This window comes from Aythya fuligula, chromosome 14, assembly GCF_009819795.1.
Source record: "Aythya fuligula isolate bAytFul2 chromosome 14, bAytFul2.pri, whole genome shotgun sequence".
NCBI lineage: Eukaryota > Metazoa > Chordata > Aves > Anseriformes > Anatidae > Aythya > Aythya fuligula.
The window spans coordinates 10,751,290-10,766,884 of record NC_045572.1 but is presented as its reverse complement, the minus strand read 5'-3'; the positions used below and the strand labels follow the sequence as shown (position 1 = coordinate 10,766,884).

The following is a 15,595-nucleotide window of genomic DNA, read 5'->3' as shown; positions in this document are numbered from 1 at the left end:
CAGGCTGCTTTGGTCCCGTGCATGGAGGCATCTCCTAGACCCATTTTGTCCTTGGCTGTGGGGTGATGTCGGCCCAGCATCACCACTGCAAAGGCCCACGGTGTGCCACGGGGCGTGCGAGCACCGACCCCAGTCCCTTTTCCATCCCTTGGGTTTTGGGATTGGCCATCCGTATGTCAGCCACCTATCTGTGCCCGAGCCGCAGCCTGGGCTGGTGGAGGCAGATCAAAGGATCCAAAATAGATGACACAGTTTCGTCAGGTTTCACGAAGCCGGAGCTGTGCAGAAGCAGAGAGCATATGTGCACCTCGCACTTCGCTCAGCGCTAAAGGCTCCTCTCCCGCTGCCTGGCAGCTATTTCTCAGCTCCGCTCGCAGCCCCCTCATCCTCCGGGTGCTTTTGTGGAAGAGGCGCCTTGCTGGAGACCCGGCTTCCTTTTATAGCCCTCAATGTGCCTCGGAGGTCGCTCAGCTCCGCTCCCCCCCCACGCACTTTGTTATTAGCAATGGCCCAGCGGGAGGGGCTGAGGCTTTTCCCCACCGCGTTTTTGCAGATGGTAACACCCTGCCTCCCAGCCGCCCGTGTCCCGGGAGCCCCGCGGAGCCGAGCCGGAGGCCTCCTGCCATTTCTATGCTTGGCTGGGTTCTCAGCAGCCCTTAGGAGGGGTCACGGCTCCATCTCACCCCAGGACACTCGGAGGCAGCGAGGGCTCCTGCAGTCCCAGCCCTGCCCCTCTGCCTCTCCCCCCTTCTGGGGCCCGAATTGCTGCAGCGAGCTGTGCGGGGGCTGCTGCAGGCACATGGGTGCCTTCTATTGCCAGGCTGCTTCAGACCAGGCACTTCCCAGAGTGCTGGTGGCCGACCGAGCTGCGGCAGCATCGTGACGGTGCGGGGAGAGGCAGGGAGCTGCCATCATCCCGTGAGGATGTGCTGGAGGGAGCACAGCCCGTGATGGGGCTGGGATGTGGCGGCAGGAAGCGGGGCAGACGGGAAGGGATGCGATGAGTGCCCGTCACGAGTCAGCCCAGCATCTCCACAACCTGCCCTGACTGAGGCCCAGACAGGACTCTGTCATCTATCACCGCCTGCCCCTGCAGCAAGGAAATGGGGACAAATGTGTGTGTGGCCATGGGCTGCTAGGGATGGGGTAGAAAGCTGGGGTTTGTGTGGGAGGTGATGGATGAAGGGGCTGCGAGGGAGGGCAGGGCATGGCACTGCTGCCCCTTAGGGCCAACACCTTTCAAATCTTCCTCTCATCGCCTCCTTGCCCCAAGCCCAGGCTCGGGGGGCACCACCACAGACACGCGGTGCTCTGAGGCCGCCTGTGCCGTAGCGAGGAGCGCCGGGGAACACGGGGCTGGCGGGCGCGGTGGCGGCGTGCCTTGGCAGCAGGCCGAGGATAAGGCGAGCGTGCGAGCCCGGGGACGGGGACGGGGACAGCGTGTGCGTGTGGGTGAGCACTGGCAGCACAGCTCGAGGACTGCGGCGGGGGGGAGCTGGCAGCCGCCGGGACCCAGGCCGGAGGAGGACGGGAGCTGCGTGCGGGCGGGCGAGCTGCCACCGGTGTCCCGCTCCCCGGGGTGACCTCAAGCAACGGGTGCCCATGCGGATGGCCGGACGAAGCCCACCGCCCGCCACCGAGGGACACCCGGTGCTAACCCCCCCGGAGCCCACCGTGGGGCTTACAGCGGGCACACGGAGCCTCTCCCCCGCTGCTCCACCACCCTCCACTGGAAGGCCCGAACCGTGCGGCCTCCCCCGGTTCTCAGGGGGGGAAAACAGGGACCGGGATCCCGGTACCCCCGCCCCTCCCCGGGGCCGCCCCGCCCGGGCGCCGCCCGCCTCCGCTCCGCGATTTGCCGCTGCCGGCTCCGCCCGCTCCCCGCGCGGCCGCGGCCGAGGGGCGCGTTCAAACGCGGCGAGGGAAGGAGCTGGAGCGGAGCGGAGCGGAGCGGAGCCGAGCTGGGCAGCGCCGGGACCCGCAGCGCCGCCGGCATGGTGAGTGCGGCCCCGGTAACGCCGGGCTCCGGTAACGCCGCCGGTTCGGCCCCCGCCCCCCCTCCCTTCCCTAATTTCCCTCCTCGCCCCCCCTCCCTTCCCTAATTTCCCTCCTCGCCCTCCAGCCTCGGTGCTTTGTCCTCCGCCCTCCGGGGCCTCGCTTCGTGCCCTCCCCTCCTCGGTTCGCCGCGAGCATCCCCCCCGGTTGTGCCTCTCCCCCCCCCCACCCCGCAACCGGGGAGCAGCCCCCGCCGTGCCCACGGGGGACGGGGAGAGGCCGCAGCGAGCGGGGCCCCACCGGGGAGCAGCCCCCGAGCCGGGCACGGGGCCGGTGCTGCGGAGCCAGCCCCCCCCCTCCCGGTGCCTCCCGTCCCACCGGAGCTCTCCCGAGGCCTGACCTACTTCCCCGGCCGCTCCCCGGGGAGCAGCAGCAGCCTCGCCCGGTGGGGAGCTGCTCCGTGCCCCACCGGAGCTACCGACCCCCGAGCCCCCCAGGGCACCCCTCGAGGGTCTCTCCCCCGCCCCGGGTCCTCGCCGCGGGGGTGCCGGTGCCCGGAGCAGGTGCCGTGCTCCCGGAGGGAGGTGACAGCACAGGCCGGGAGCTGTCAGACAGGTTTGTGCGTGGCACCAATTATCCCGGCTGTTTGTTTACCCGCCGTGGGGAGCCCAGAACCAGGGCAGCTTCCTGGGTGTAGCCTTCCACCGGCCTCAATGGGGGGGCTCCGCGGCCTCACGCCAAGCCCCGGCGTCACCGCGAGCCTCTACAGGAGGCTGCGGGTCCCCGAGGGTCCCCAGCATTGGGGCTGTGTGTGCCTGGTTTGGCCGGGGGCCGCGTTGGCCTCTCCCGGTCCGTGGGGAGCGGGCGGCGAGGCCGAAGACGTGCCGGCGGCCTTCCGGCCCCGCGGGGCGCAGGGAGGCCCGGCCACCTGCGCAGGAAGCTGCATTGTCCTGGCGGCCTCCTTCCCCTTCCTCCCGCCTCCGTCCCACGGCCGTGTCCGGCCTCCGCTGGGCTCGGGGCCGCAGGGTGGGAGCCCCAGACCCAAGGGCGGAGGAGCCGGGGCCGAGCAGGAGCCTCGCCGTGGAGCGGGAGACGCGTTTGCTCGGCGAGGAGGCCGAGCCGAGAGGCCAAACGGGGCTGCGGCATTTTGGGGGGTGTCTGGGGGCTGTCCCCAGCCGCGTCGCCGTAGCCCTGGCGGGATGGGACGGGCTCGTGGGGTCGTGCAGCTCCGAGCTCGGTGCCAGCCGCCGGTAATAACCGTGGCCCCACGGAGGGGGCAGGGAAAAGGGGAGGCCGGCGTGGGGAGGCCGCGCGGAGGTTCCTGGGGAGGGGGCGGCTGGGTGCTGGGTGCCGCCGGGCCGGGGCTGGCGCCAGGCCCAGGCAGGTGCTGCCGGCTCCTGAACTCGCCCGCCTGGCTGGGCGGCAGGTGCCTGTTCTGGTGGCGGCCCCGGCCGCGGGCGGGAGGTGGGGCTGGGTGTGGGAGGGAGGCGCTGCGCCACCGGGGGGGGGGGTGGCGAAGGGGGAGCCCCCACCGCCGTGCTCAAGGATCCCGGGGGAACTGCTGGGGGTACCCCCAAACCCGGTGCTGGAAGCTTTTAGGGTCACTGGGACAGGGGATGCAGGAGGTGGGGGGGGATGAAGGGATATGAGTGGGCATCGCCGCACCCCTCGTGCAGGCAGGGGGTCCCCAAGGGTGGGATGGGTTTTGGGAGCGGGGCAGTCCCGGCCTTGCTGACTCTGTCTCTCCTTTGACAGTGCTGGTCCCGGGTTTTTCTCTAATTCTCCATGGCAGCAGCACAGGGCCCTGTGACCTGTGAGCCCGACACCCGCGTCCTCGGCACTTACCTCTCCTCTGTGCCCGTCGGCAGCATGGGCAGCGTGGGCAGCCTGGTGGAGAAGCAGGACCTGTCCCCCCTGGAGCTGCGGGCCCCGCTGGGGGGCTCGCGGGGGCTCCGGCAGCCCGACGGCTTGCTCCGTAAGGGGCCGAGCCAGCGGGAGCTCTTCGGCTACCTGCACGGGGCCAAAAAGGAGACGCGGTCCGAGCGGAAGCACCAGACTTCGGGCGCCTGCTACAAGCGGGACTACGAGAGCGACCGCGAGAACCGGTCCCCCGAGCGCTGTTCCCGGGAGCATCACCGCGGGTCCGACTTCTCCAAGAGCTCGCTGCCTGAGCGGGGCCGCTTCGACAAGGTGAAATAGGAAATTTGTCCCCGAAAACGTGCCCTGCTCTGGGGTGGCTGGGGCTGGAGCAGAATGTGCTGGGAGTGGGAGGTGGGGTGGAGGAGGTTTGGGGATGTCCAGGGGCGGTGGTGGGGCTGGGAGCGAATGGATTTTCTCTGGCTGGAGCTCAGGGGAGGCTCAGCCTGACCCCACTCGTGTTTTGCAGTGCCGTATCAGGCCCTCGGCCTTCAAGGCGGTGGCCGGGAAGGGGCTGGTCTCCATGCAGGGCCTCTCCTCGTCCAAGGGGCAGAAGCTGTCCAAGAGCAACGGCAGCCTGCACACGCTGCTGTCGCAGAGCAGCACGGCGCCCTCGCAGCACGGCCCGCTCCGCACCCACCTGCTCCACGCCATCAGCCTGGATGAGGCCTCCGACTCCAGCCACAACTCCATCCAGAGCTTCCCCTCCTACGGCTCCCGCCTCAAGCCCGCCCAGAGCCAGTTCAGCGCCTCCATGGGCCACATCAACCACATCGGGGGGTCCCTGGACAGGGTGTCCCGGAACCCCAGGGATCCCCTGGCTCCCGAAAAGGCCCCCCTGTCCTGCAAAAGCATGGCCACGCTGAGCCGGCTGCAGAGCCCCGGGGAGCCCCCGCCGCCCTACGAGTTCACCTACTCCCTGGAAGACGCGGTGAAGCAGCTGGAGGATCGGCTGCAGGAGAGCGGGGGAGAGCTGCGGCAGCTCAAAAGGAGCCTCAGCGAGACTGAGGACCCCTTCACGCAGGTGAGACGTGGGGCTGGGGTGGTACTGGGTGTCCCTGGGCAGTGGTGATGGGGTGGAAGGAGCTGTGAAGGTGCTGGTGTCCTGCCATGGTGGCTGGGAGTGCCCAAATGTGGGGGGAACCCATGTCGTGTTGTGAGGCAGGAGGGGCTGGGGAGCTGCTGTTAAAGCTCTGCTCCTCAGCTGGAGCTGGGAGGGCATGGCCTGGCTGAGCTGCTGGGTTTGAGAGGTCTCTGGGACCTCTGGGGATCCTTCCTGGGCGCTGACCTGCACGGGGACAGGATGCAGTGTCCCCAATGCCTCTCTGTGCTGGCAGGTGTTTGAGGACAAGCAGCGGCTGTGGCTGGATGAGCTGGAGGACCTGAAGCAGATGTACATGGCCAGGCTGCAGCAGGTGACGCAGCAGGCGCAGCGCGGGCAGCGGGCGCTGCAGCTGCAGCTCTACAAGGCGCAGCAGGAGAAGAAGCGGCTGCAGGAGGAGCTGAACATGCAGCAGTGCCAGTGCGAGGAGGCCAAGCTGCGGCAGTCCCAGGGCGAGCGTGTCAGCCCCAAGCTGGAGGAGACCAAGTGGGAGGTGAGTCCCCTTCCTTCCTTCCCTCCTGGCTATGCAGCCATGATGGGGGCCGTGGTTCTGTGCTCTGGTGTCACTCATGGCCACGGGATGGGAGAAAAAAGCCAGGCACGGTGCTTGTGCTCTCCCAGGGATGCCGTGGCGATTAAAACGGGGTGCTGGCTCCTTGCTCACTGTGTGCCTGTGCCCTGCAGGTGTGTCAGAAGGCAGCCGAAATCTCCCTGCTGAAGCAGCAGCTCCGGGACACCCAGGAGGAGATGGCTCAGAAGCTGGGCGAGATCTTCAGTCTGAAGACGCAGCTGCGAGAGGCCAAGGCTGAGGTCCAAGCCCGGGACTCGCAGCTGGCGCAGCTGGCGGACTCCTTCCAGAGCCCCCCGGAGCCCGGCGCCTCGCTGCCGCTGGGCGACGACCCCATGCCAGCGTGCCAGGACTTCCCTGGCTGTGAGACGGATGACTCCAAGTGCCGGGGCCTCCACAGCGACTCCGCGGAGCCCCTGGAGCGCCAGGTGGAGTGGCTGTGGGCCGAGCTGCTGCGGGAGCGGCGCCAGGGCCAGCTGCAGGCCGTGAACTTTGAGCTGGAGAGGAAAACCTGGCAGGAGGAGAAGGAGAAGGTGCTGCGGTACCAGCGGGAGCTCCAGGCCAGCTACATGGAGATGTATCACCGCAGCCAGGCGCTGGAGCGCGAGCTGCGCCAGCTGCGCTCGGAGCCCAGGGACGTCGGGGCCGACTCGCCCTGGATCGAGCGAGTGGAGTCCTCCAAGATCTGAGCGGCAGGGCGCCCGCGGGACCGCCGAGGGGGAAGGGCTCTCGCTGCTGCAGTGGGACGAGCGCGGGGCCACGAGGCTCAGCCGCTCGGCCCTGCCCTGGGGAGAAGGACCCATGGCCACGAGGGAACTTGTCCTTCTTGCAGCGCTTCAGGCCCGTGGGGGGTGGTCTCCGGAGAGGGGATCGCCTGTGCCAGGGCAGGGGTCTTGCATGTGCCCCGTGCTCTGCCGCCAGGAGCGCTTGCCCTGCGATCCCCTCAGTCGTGGGGGCAGAGACCAGAAGCCCTGTGAGACATTCCCCGTCCCTCCTGCTCTGCCTCCCCTTTTCCCTTCACCCCAGTAACTTAATATCTTGCTAAGGAGAGGCTCCTCCTGTTCCAGCTCCCGTGGCCCAGCTGGTGCTGCCGCAGCTGGGAAAGTGAAGGAGGAAAATCTGGGCGAGAGGGAGCTGCCCCCTTCGCGTCCCCAATGCTGTGGCTGTTCTGCAGCAGAGGGGGGTTACCGCAGCTTCCCCGCACCGAGGCTGGGCAAGGAGAGGAGGGGAGGGCCTCGTGCAACGACGACGGGTGGGAGCCCCCCGGGCCGCGCCCTGAGAAGCTGAAGCATCCCCGCATCTCTCCCTGCAGGGGGAGAGGTGCTGGAAGGAGCCGGCGCTGTGCTTGTAACGTGGAGCCTCCGGAAGGCCAGGTGGGGCCCCCTCTCCTTGGCCTTTCCTGCAATAAACCCGGATTTTGTTCTTCTGCCCTCAGCCTCTGCTTTCTCTCTCCCGGGGGTTGCCTGGCGGGGGGGGATGAGCTGCCAGCCGGGCGAGCCGCCGCGTTGGGGAGGGGAAGGAGGCGGCGCGGGGCTGGCGGCACAACCGGCTGGGGCTGAGTCACAGCAGGGCAGGGCTGGGCGGGTTGGGGCAGCCCCGGGGCGCTGCCACGGGGATGGGGCCTCCCTCACCACCCCAAATAGAATGGTCTGACACCTCCCCCCAAGCGGGGTGACTCTGCCCCCCCAAAAAAAGCAGTCAGACAGCTGGTACGAACCCCCCACACCTTTATTTACCCCCTGCCCATGTCCCATCCCGTTCCCCCCCCCTGCTGCTGTGGGTCAGAGCGGCAGGGGCAGCGCCTCCACGTCCTCCAGGCACTCATCGTAGGCCTCCTGGTACTCCTCGTGGGGCTTGATCAGGATGACACAGGTGGGGCGCTTCGAGCCGGCCGCAGCTCCCAGGTCCTGTAGGGGCAGAGCGGGGCAGTGGGGAGGTGGGCAGCCTGCTGGGGGAAGCCCCAACACCCCCCATGCCCAGTGAGGCACAGGGAAGGCGTCCCTGCCATCCCCCAAACATCCAAGCACTCTTTGGGTGGGCTGGGCATGGGAACCCTTCTCCCAGCTCATCTCTTCTAGCCCTAATGCTGCAGGGATGCGTGCTGTGAATGCCTGGCAGCTCTCACATACACTGCTCCTTGCCCACAGCAGGGAAACCCCAAAGCCCCTGCCCACCCCTAAGTTCTAGTCTGAGCAGGGACGGACATCTCTCCGCTGCCACATCTTGGCCACCAACTCATTTCCAGGAGCATCCAGGTCCCAGCTCAGAACTAAAAGGAAGAAATCTGTCCCAGCCCTGTTCTGGAGAGCTCTGGTGCTGCTGCAAGAGCTCTACCAGGACAAACGCTCCTGCAGCGAGCCCCTCCTACACCTGAGCTGTCACCATCTGTTCCTCTCGTGTCCCAGCATGGCACAAGTGCTGGGTGCTTCACTCAGACACCACCGTGGAGCCTCCCCAGGATGGCTCCTGCTGGCTGCAGCCCACCAGGCTTGGTGTCACAGCGGTTGGCGCCTCCGGGCTGCGCAGCCACCTGTCCTTACCGATTTGGAGGGGACGTACGCATACGGGAGGTTCCTGTCCTCGCACATGATGGGGATGTGGCAGTACACATCGATGGGCAGCGTGTCGCCGGCCAGCACCGCGATCCTGAAAGGGAAAACACGCGTCAGGGGCCGGGGCCGCGCCTGGGCAGCGGGGCCGGGGCTCCTCCACTTACCCCTTCTCGCCCTTGTTGATGAATTTCTGCACCTCCTTCACGCCGCGGCGGATCTGCTTCTGCTTGGCCGCTGCAAGAGAGGCAACGCCTCAGGGGGCTGCGCCAACCGGCCCGGCCCCAGGCCCTAGGCCCCAGCCCGAGGCCCCCCCGGTTCCCCTGGTCCCTGCCCCCCAGCCCCAGCCCCAGCCGGACCTTTCCTAATGCACTTGTAGAGCTTCCGCGTCAGCTTGCGGGAGGCGAGCGGCTGCGCGATGGGGTTGAGGTGCCCGAGCTGCTCCCGGTACGACAGCTCCGGGGCCGCCTCCGCCGCCTCCGCCTCCTTCTCCCGCGCCATGGCCGCGCGCTGCCGCCGGCCGCTTCCGCTTCCGGGGCACGCACCGCCCGGCCGCCGCGGGCTGAGCGACAGCCAATGGGAGCCCGCCCTGCCTGAGCCCGCCCACCGTCCCGGCCAATGGCGAGCCGCTCTCGGCCACCCGTCAGACCAGTGCTCCCCCAGTGCTCCCAGTGCCCCCAGTACTGCTACAGCTCCCAGTGCCTCTCGGGGCAGGGCCCCCAAGGAGTCCCAGTGCTCCCCCAGTGCTCACAGTACCCACAAAGTTCCCCCAGTGCCCCCAGTGCTGCCCCAGTGCCCCCAGTACTCCAGAACTCTCAGTGCTCCCAGCACTCTTTGGGGCAGGGCCCTCAGTGCTCCCAGTGCCCCCCAGTCCCCACAGTGCCCCCCAAGTTCTCCCAGTGCTGCCCCAGTGCTCCTAGTACCCCCCAAGTTCCCTCAGTGCTCCCAGTGTGCCCAGTGCCCCCACTACTCCTAGAGCTCCCAGTGCTCCCAGTGCCTCCAGTACTCTTTGGGGCAGGGCCCCCAGTGCTCCCAGTGACCCCCAGTGCTCCCAATACCCCCCCCCCAGAACTTCCAGTGCTCCTCAGGGAATGGTCCCCAGTGCCTCCAGTACTACCAGTGTCCCTAGTGCTCCCAGCACTCCTAGAGCTCCCAGCACTCTCACAGTGCCCCCAGTGCCCCCAGCACCTCCAGTGTTCCTAGTGCTCCCTGAGTGCTCCCAACACCCTCAGTGCGCCCAGCAACCCCAGTGCTCCCAGTGTCCCCAGTGCTCCCAGTGCCCCCAGTGCCCCGTCACCTCCGGCCCAGCCGCAGCCTGTCCTCCGAGCACAGGAGGGCTTCACCCAGCATCTGCATCTGCTCCAGCACCTCCCGCTGCATCTCCAGGGCCATGCGGTGCACGTGGTGGTTGCAGCTGTTGTACATCACCGCGTTCTGGAACATGAGCATCAGGCTGCACTGGAACTGGGCCATGGACTGGATGTGCCCCTTGGACAGGTTTCGCTTTATGCTGGTTAAATCCATAGGCCTGTAAAGGACACACAGCAGGGAAATTAAATGGAAGCCAGAGCCAGGCTCTGCACGAACGTGCTTGTCCTCATTTCGGCGTGGCCCTGAAAGCACGGCTATTTTCAATCAATATTATTGCTCGGGACAAAGAGGGGGAGCGAGAAATGTTCTTCTAAGGCAGACAAAAGTAAGTTCAGCCAATCTGACGCTTGCCACCCAACCAACTTGGCAGGCCATTAGCAGTCGCTTCTAAAAAAATATGAAGTTGAGCTCCAGAGAAGGCAAGCAGAGCGGTTCTAGTAATTAGTCTTGGTGGAGTCAGCCCAGGTCTGAGTGGAGAAAGAAAAGTTACTAAAATAGGTATCTATTAAAGCCCCTTAAAATCAAATGGTGCCACTAGCAAAAATAGCAGTGCTGATAAGGGGAACATGAAGGAGAATAAATATTACTTCCCTTATTTTGACAGAATGAGAAAATGAATGGCTGCAGAGAGGACAACTGTGACCAGAATAGAATATGATTCAGCTCTGAAAAATGCCCTTAATCTATCTGGGAAATATTCTTATGACCCACTTCTCCACTGAGAGTAAAACATCTGGGGAATGAGCACTGGAAGAAGGGAGAACATTGACAGAGGCACACGTCTCCAGTGTGGGGTAACAGACTGCTGGGCTGCAGAGGCTGAATCCCCCAAGCTCAGGCAGGGGTTACAGCTGCAGACTGTCTGTGCAAGGCCAGCAAAGGGCAGGCACAACACGTGTCAGCCCCACGGGCGCTGCCACCTCCAGGTCCTGATCACCCGGAGGGAGTTTTAATAAAATAAGTCAGTGGGAGAAGGCGATGACAGCTGAACTCTGTGGAACAGGAGGAAGGAGACGGTCCCAGTGGTGCTTTGGAAACCAGAGGCTGACCTTAACCTGTCTTTCCTGTTCCGAGTGCTGGGTGCCAGAGAAGACAGAAACAGAGAGAAATGAAGCAGTGAATGGCTCTTCCGCAAACTCACCTCTTCACCACATCCCTGTATCCCGGGGCTTGTTTCTCTGACACTGCTTTCAGGAATGGGCCGCTGTACCTACAAGGACAAGCACAAAGATCTGTCTGCTTCTGAGCAGAGGGCCAAAGACAACACCGCAGCACGGGCTAGTGCTGGCCTCTCCCTGCTTGCCACAAGGGGCACAGCCTGTTGGCAACTCCCCGTGCCGGGCGGCTGGCACAGCCAGGCAGGGGAGGAGGCTGAGCCCTTGCTGAAGCTGGCCCTGCCAGCTGTGTAGGAAGCACCATTTGGGCTTTGGCACGTTCTGCAGAGGAAATAAATATGCAGTGTTCTCTCTGATTTTACAGCACCCAGCTGTTCCTCCTGAGAGGACAGCCAGAAGCAAAGCCACGGAGAGCCATGCCTGCCTGGGGTGGGCGTCGTGGAGGGAAGCACAAGGCCTGGTGACACAGGAGGTGGCACTCAGGACAATGCTAATCCAACCCCGTGCCCCACGTACCTGTGACTGGCTATCATCTTCCAGATGGACAGGACGGTCCTTTTGAAGTGTGAATGCTGCACGGGGTTATCCCAGCTCAGCTGCATCCTGCAGAAGGAATGTAGTGCCACATCGTCACGCTCGAGCCAAAGGAGGAGGGAGCACTTCTGTAGGCACCTACCACATCCAGGTGGGTACAGCCCAGAGATCCTTTTCGGGAGCTGCACAAAGCCTCTCAGGGGGACATGGCAGAAGTGTTCTGCATCTGAACACACAGCCAAACATCAACCATGCAGGAAGATGCAGGATGACAGGCAGCTGACAAGGGCCAAGCTGAGCTGACCAGCATGATCAAGTCAGAAAAGCTCAAGCTATTCTGACATTTAGAACCTTACTAAGGTGTTTTTTATTTAGATTCCTATCCCATTAAACTACGGTATCCCTTCGAAAGGCAGCCCAGATAGTCGCATACGAGGCAGAGCCTACCCGTGGCTGACATGCCTGCCCTTGCCTCAAGGTGGGTGGCACTGACTCTCTTAGGAGATGGACTAGACACTGCCTGATAGTGTGATGCCCAGCTCATGGCATACCTAGCTGCCTTGTAGAAACATGAATTTTCTATTTAACCTCTTATTAATTGCTACTCTTCTTACTTATGTACAGGATCAATGCCCCAAAATGCTGGCAGACCCACAGAGATAGCACAAGTTACCTCCCTCCCTCCTGTTCTCTTTGGACATATCACCTTCCTGGAGCTGACCTGTACTATAAAATTGTGAGACACGGAAAACAACAGTTCTGCGCTTGACAGAGAGCAGACTGAACCACTTACAGCTGCATGTTGGCAGGACTTGTGGTGCCCGGCACAGGGTCTGCAGAGGTGCCATCACTATCATCTGGGTCCTGGGCCTGATGACCCTCCTGTGCACGTGGCTCACCTAAAGCTTGATCTCCAGGTGCCTCTTGAGTCTTGGCCTGAAAAGCAGAGAGGAAAATGGAGATACGGCTAAAATGGCAGCCTGTCACCTCAATCCTACACACAGAAACCAGCCTGCTGCACGTCCCCTGACTGCATCCAGTCCCAAATGGGAGCTAGTTCTTTCTATTACTCTGGAGGATGATGCTTGACCTTATTCAGATCTTTCTTGTGCTGGCCAGGGCTCCAGTACCAGCTGGGTTTGATCTCCTGGCTCACAACCACCTCTGGCAAACACAAACATTGCGGAGCTGACTGGTGCCCAGAGGTGTGTCTGGTTTCTTTTCTGGGAAGAGTCATGGATGTACAGAGGGCAATCAGGATCTGAGGTAAGACTGCCTCAGGCTTGTTAAACCTCAAGACACAGAAAACAGGATCCCCAAGAGTACAACAGGACTGTTTCCTCAAAAACTCCCACATGAATATGACAGAGAATAGACTCAACCAGGAAGGAGAGTGGTGCTGTTGGTGCAATGATTTACTAACAAAACGGAGGGGGAGGTGCAGGGAGAGAAGCATTCTGGAGGTCAGAAGTGGGATTATGTACAGGGACATCTGAGAATTCCTCAGCAGATCTGAAGCACGGAGCAGACTCTCCAGCAGGAACACAGACACTGAGCTGGGTATGGCTTTGACCACTTGGCAGACCACGAGGGAACTGCTGGGAATAACCCTGCTGCGAGAACCCTGAAAGTCATTTCTGTCTCCAGCGTCTAAGTTTGCAAAGCAACAAATGTGAGTGCTGGACTGAAAAACTGGGCGCTGTCCTTCCACTGCTGTGGTGTTACAGCCCCTCCCAGCACCACCTCGCAGGCTGGTGGGAGCCCAGCACCCCCCAGACACAGGACTAGCACAAACCCAGGCTAAACAGCGCCTGCTTCCAAGACATGACGGTCTCCAGGGGCAGATGGTTACTGCTATTGCATCCACGTGGGCCTGAAACCAGCCAAGCTGCGTGCTGCATAACACAGCAATTAGAACAAACCAAGTATTCCAGTCTTGCCTTAAACCTGAGAGCAGGCTGCCAGCTCTCATGAGTCACCTTTGTGCTGCCAAGGAGCAATGCCTCCAACTCACATCTGAGGGTTTGATCTGTAACGAGCTTCCTGTTCATAAAGATTCATATCCATACATAACAAACATCCATCCTTCCCCTCATGTACTTCTTTTGCATTCCCCTCCCTGATGTCTCCTCCCCTGTGTCCCCATCTCCCCAGCTGCAATGTGGGACTTCCCCATCTCGTCTAGAGCTGATTTCCTTTACTGCCTCTCATCTCTCACCGGAGGCTCTCCTAGGACCACCTCTCCCCTACCTCTTTTCCCAGGAGGTGTTCTTCCTCGTCTTCTGCCAGGCCATGCAGATGACTTTCCTCTGCTCTTGAGACTACTGCCCCTGCGGTCTTTTCCTGGCATCTTACATCTTCCCCATCACCCTGCTTTCCAGAGCCAGAATAATCCCATGGAGTCTGAGCTGAATCTGTGCAGCTAATGCGGAGAGGTTCCATCAACTGGGTTACCTGCGACACAGAGATACACTGCTTCAAATTGTGAAGGCAAAAGAAAGAATAAATAAGCAGCACAAGTGCTATTTTTGCTTTCACTCACGAACGCCTTTCCATTTTTAGGAATCCTTGCAAAATCTTCTGATGAAGCCCTGTGTTGTTATTACAAGTGTCAGTTCGCTGACATCTCTGTGCTTTAGGGTGAGCCGTGTTTTGGCAAAGCAGCTGCCTGGCTGCAGTGCCAGCTTTAAATGGGAGCAAGGGCTAGGCTTGGAACAGAGAGCAAGTTAACTCAGGGCATCTACACCTCCCCCAGAATATTTCTGTGTGTCAGGATGGTGGAGGCACTGAAAACTAGTATTTCAGGAAGGCCTAAGCTATGCAGCCCACTTTCCTGTCATCCACGCAGCCCTACCTCTGAGAAGAACTGGAGAAGACTTTCATCTTCGCATTGCCTCTCTCCTTTTGGGTAGTCTTCGCTATCATCCTCCCAGAGAGGATCACTGAACTTCAGCCTGTAGTCTGCCTCTTGGCTGCTCTCCTCCAGCTTCCCCAGGGCGGCCTCTTCGGTGTTCCTCCAGCTCCCCAGTTCCAGATCCAAGCTGGAATCCCAGCTGAGAACTGACTGGAAGTCGCTGTTCTTCTCTGAGTCGCTGGGAGACTCCGTCTCAGACCCGCACCACAGCCAGGAATGGCCCATCTGCAAACAAACACAGAGACACAGCAATTTCTTCGTACCCTGCTCCAGAACTGCAAAGCCCAGTTCATCTCCTGACCTGCTCAGAGAGCCAAAACACAGCAAGAGCTCTGTGAGGCGAGCAGCCTGCTCCTGAGCCCAAAATTCACGGCACAGGGCAGAGCTGTAGCTGTGCAGCCACACCAACTCCCATTTCAGGGCAACCAAATTTCCATTTTCCAGTGCTTTCCCCATGCTCGCCCCTTGCCTGGCAGCACAGTGGGTTCCCTGCTCAAGGGATACTGTGCTGGTTTGGAGCCTGTGTCTATGTCTGATGGCACTGTTAGGTGCTGAAGGCAGCGAGCAGCAAGCTCGAAACCGCATCATGCTGGGGCCAGGAGCTGCTGACAGCTGTGGATAACCTGTGACACCAAGGGCAGCTCACTGAGATTCCCTTTGCTGCCCCTATTGCTGGTACATTGGAAACAACTTCTTACAGACACTACAGAAACCTGGTTTGGAAGCGATAGAGGTAATTTAACTGGGTGGTGGTGCCTTGTGTGCCTGAGCCAGGAGCACTGCAGTGATGCCCAGACACAGGCTCACAGGGGACAGCTCTGCACACACCTCAGAAAATAAGAGCTGGCGTTCTCTTAAGATGGAAGAAGCCACTCCTTTCACCTCTGCTTGTCAGCCTAAGTCTCTTCGGCTGCACGAGTCCCCTACAATTCCTCTAAAGTCTGGGGAATTGCTTGCAGGATCACCATAACAACAGCAAAAGGCTGTTAGAAAAATCTGCATCTTGCTACTGAGCTGCCTGCTGCACCTACAGAGAGTTCTGTGCATTCATTAAAAATGACTTTCGAGTTTTCAGTTAATTATGTACAACCTCATTTTTCCAGGGCTTTGAACAAACGCATTTCTCACTGACTTCCCTTTGCCTTCTCAGGACTGCCCCCACGGCAGCAAACACAGCCTGCGGTGCCTGCCTGGGAGTAATAAAGAATCGGCCGGCGTTGGGATGGGAAAACTCGTTTGCTTCTTTTATAAACATCCAAGGAGAGCCAGGACCTCGCAGGCCTCCCTTCTACAGCCTCTTCCAAAGTTAACTTTAGCGGAAGCGAGTGAAATTTGATGAGGCAGGAGATAAAGCTGCCTGCTCTGGGCTTCCAGCTAAAGGAGTCGGGCAGACTGATCCCATCGGAGGAGTAACCGTGCCTAGAGCACTCGCTGCACAATCAGCAGAGCTGGTTGCACACGCACAACCGGTCACCGCAGCTCAGCGGAGGAGCAAAAGCCTTAGGCTAGGGTAATCCCATCGCCTGTGAT

At 61.7% G+C, this 15,595-nt stretch overlaps 3 protein-coding genes across 3 annotated transcripts; 1 reads left to right on the top strand and 2 right to left on the bottom strand.

Moving 5' to 3' along the window:
- The first annotated feature begins 1,928 nt into the window (after positions 1 to 1,928).
- On the top strand, positions 1,929 to 7,016 carry N4BP3 (NEDD4 binding protein 3). Its single transcript, XM_032196903.1, has 5 exons — positions 1,929 to 1,997; positions 3,751 to 4,185; positions 4,382 to 4,936; positions 5,250 to 5,507; positions 5,699 to 7,016. The coding sequence occupies exons 2-5, from the start codon at positions 3,781 to 3,783 to the stop codon at positions 6,269 to 6,271; spliced, it is 1,791 nt and encodes a 596-aa protein (XP_032052794.1). The 5' UTR covers positions 1,929 to 1,997; positions 3,751 to 3,780; the 3' UTR covers positions 6,272 to 7,016.
- A 298-nt stretch (positions 7,017 to 7,314) lies between these two features.
- On the bottom strand, positions 7,315 to 8,642 carry NHP2 (NHP2 ribonucleoprotein). Its single transcript, XM_032196907.1, has 4 exons — positions 8,491 to 8,642; positions 8,299 to 8,368; positions 8,123 to 8,228; positions 7,315 to 7,489 (listed from the first exon to the last, which is right to left on the bottom strand). The coding sequence occupies exons 1-4, from the start codon at positions 8,630 to 8,632 to the stop codon at positions 7,364 to 7,366; spliced, it is 444 nt and encodes a 147-aa protein (XP_032052798.1). The 5' UTR covers positions 8,633 to 8,642; the 3' UTR covers positions 7,315 to 7,363.
- Positions 8,643 to 9,424: 782 nt separating this feature from the next.
- Positions 9,425 to 14,521, bottom strand: LOC116494965 (bromodomain-containing protein 8-like). The gene is made up of 6 exons (XM_032197128.1): positions 14,471 to 14,521; positions 14,006 to 14,290; positions 11,945 to 12,087; positions 11,134 to 11,220; positions 10,644 to 10,712; positions 9,425 to 9,659 (listed from the first exon to the last, which is right to left on the bottom strand). Exons 1-6 carry the CDS (start codon positions 14,519 to 14,521, stop codon positions 9,425 to 9,427), a joined length of 870 nt encoding a protein of 289 aa, XP_032053019.1.
- Between the last annotated feature and the right edge of the window lie 1,074 nt (positions 14,522 to 15,595).

What these genes read in the sequence shown, in the direction of transcription:
- N4BP3 (XM_032196903.1), top strand. Translation starts at nt 3,781, where the DNA reads ATGGCAGCAGCACAGGGCCCTGTGACCTGTGAGCCCGACACCCGCGTC. An exon ending in AGCGGGGCCGCTTCGACAAG is followed by an intron (nt 4,186 to 4,381) that starts GTGAAATAGGAA and finishes CGTGTTTTGCAG; the next exon opens with TGCCGTATCAGGCCCTCGGC. An exon ending in CTGAGGACCCCTTCACGCAG is followed by an intron (nt 4,937 to 5,249) that starts GTGAGACGTGGG and finishes CTGTGCTGGCAG; the next exon opens with GTGTTTGAGGACAAGCAGCG.
- LOC116494965 (XM_032197128.1), bottom strand. Translation starts at nt 14,521, where the DNA reads ATGGGGAAAGCACTGGAAAATGGAAATTTGGTTGCCCTGAAATGGGAG. An exon ending in TTGCCCTGAAATGGGAGTTG is followed by an intron (nt 14,291 to 14,470) that starts GTGTGGCTGCAC and finishes GTTTGTTTGCAG; the next exon opens with ATGGGCCATTCCTGGCTGTG. An exon ending in TACAGGGATGTGGTGAAGAG is followed by an intron (nt 9,660 to 10,643) that starts GTGAGTTTGCGG and finishes TGTCCTTTACAG; the next exon opens with GCCTATGGATTTAACCAGCA.
- NHP2 (XM_032196907.1), bottom strand. Translation starts at nt 8,632, where the DNA reads ATGGCGCGGGAGAAGGAGGCGGAGGCGGCGGAGGCGGCCCCGGAGCTG. An exon ending in ATCAACAAGGGCGAGAAGGG is followed by an intron (nt 8,229 to 8,298) that starts GTAAGTGGAGGA and finishes TTTCCCTTTCAG; the next exon opens with GATCGCGGTGCTGGCCGGCG. An exon ending in CGTACGTCCCCTCCAAATCG is followed by an intron (nt 7,490 to 8,122) that starts GTAAGGACAGGT and finishes CTGCCCCTACAG; the next exon opens with GACCTGGGAGCTGCGGCCGG.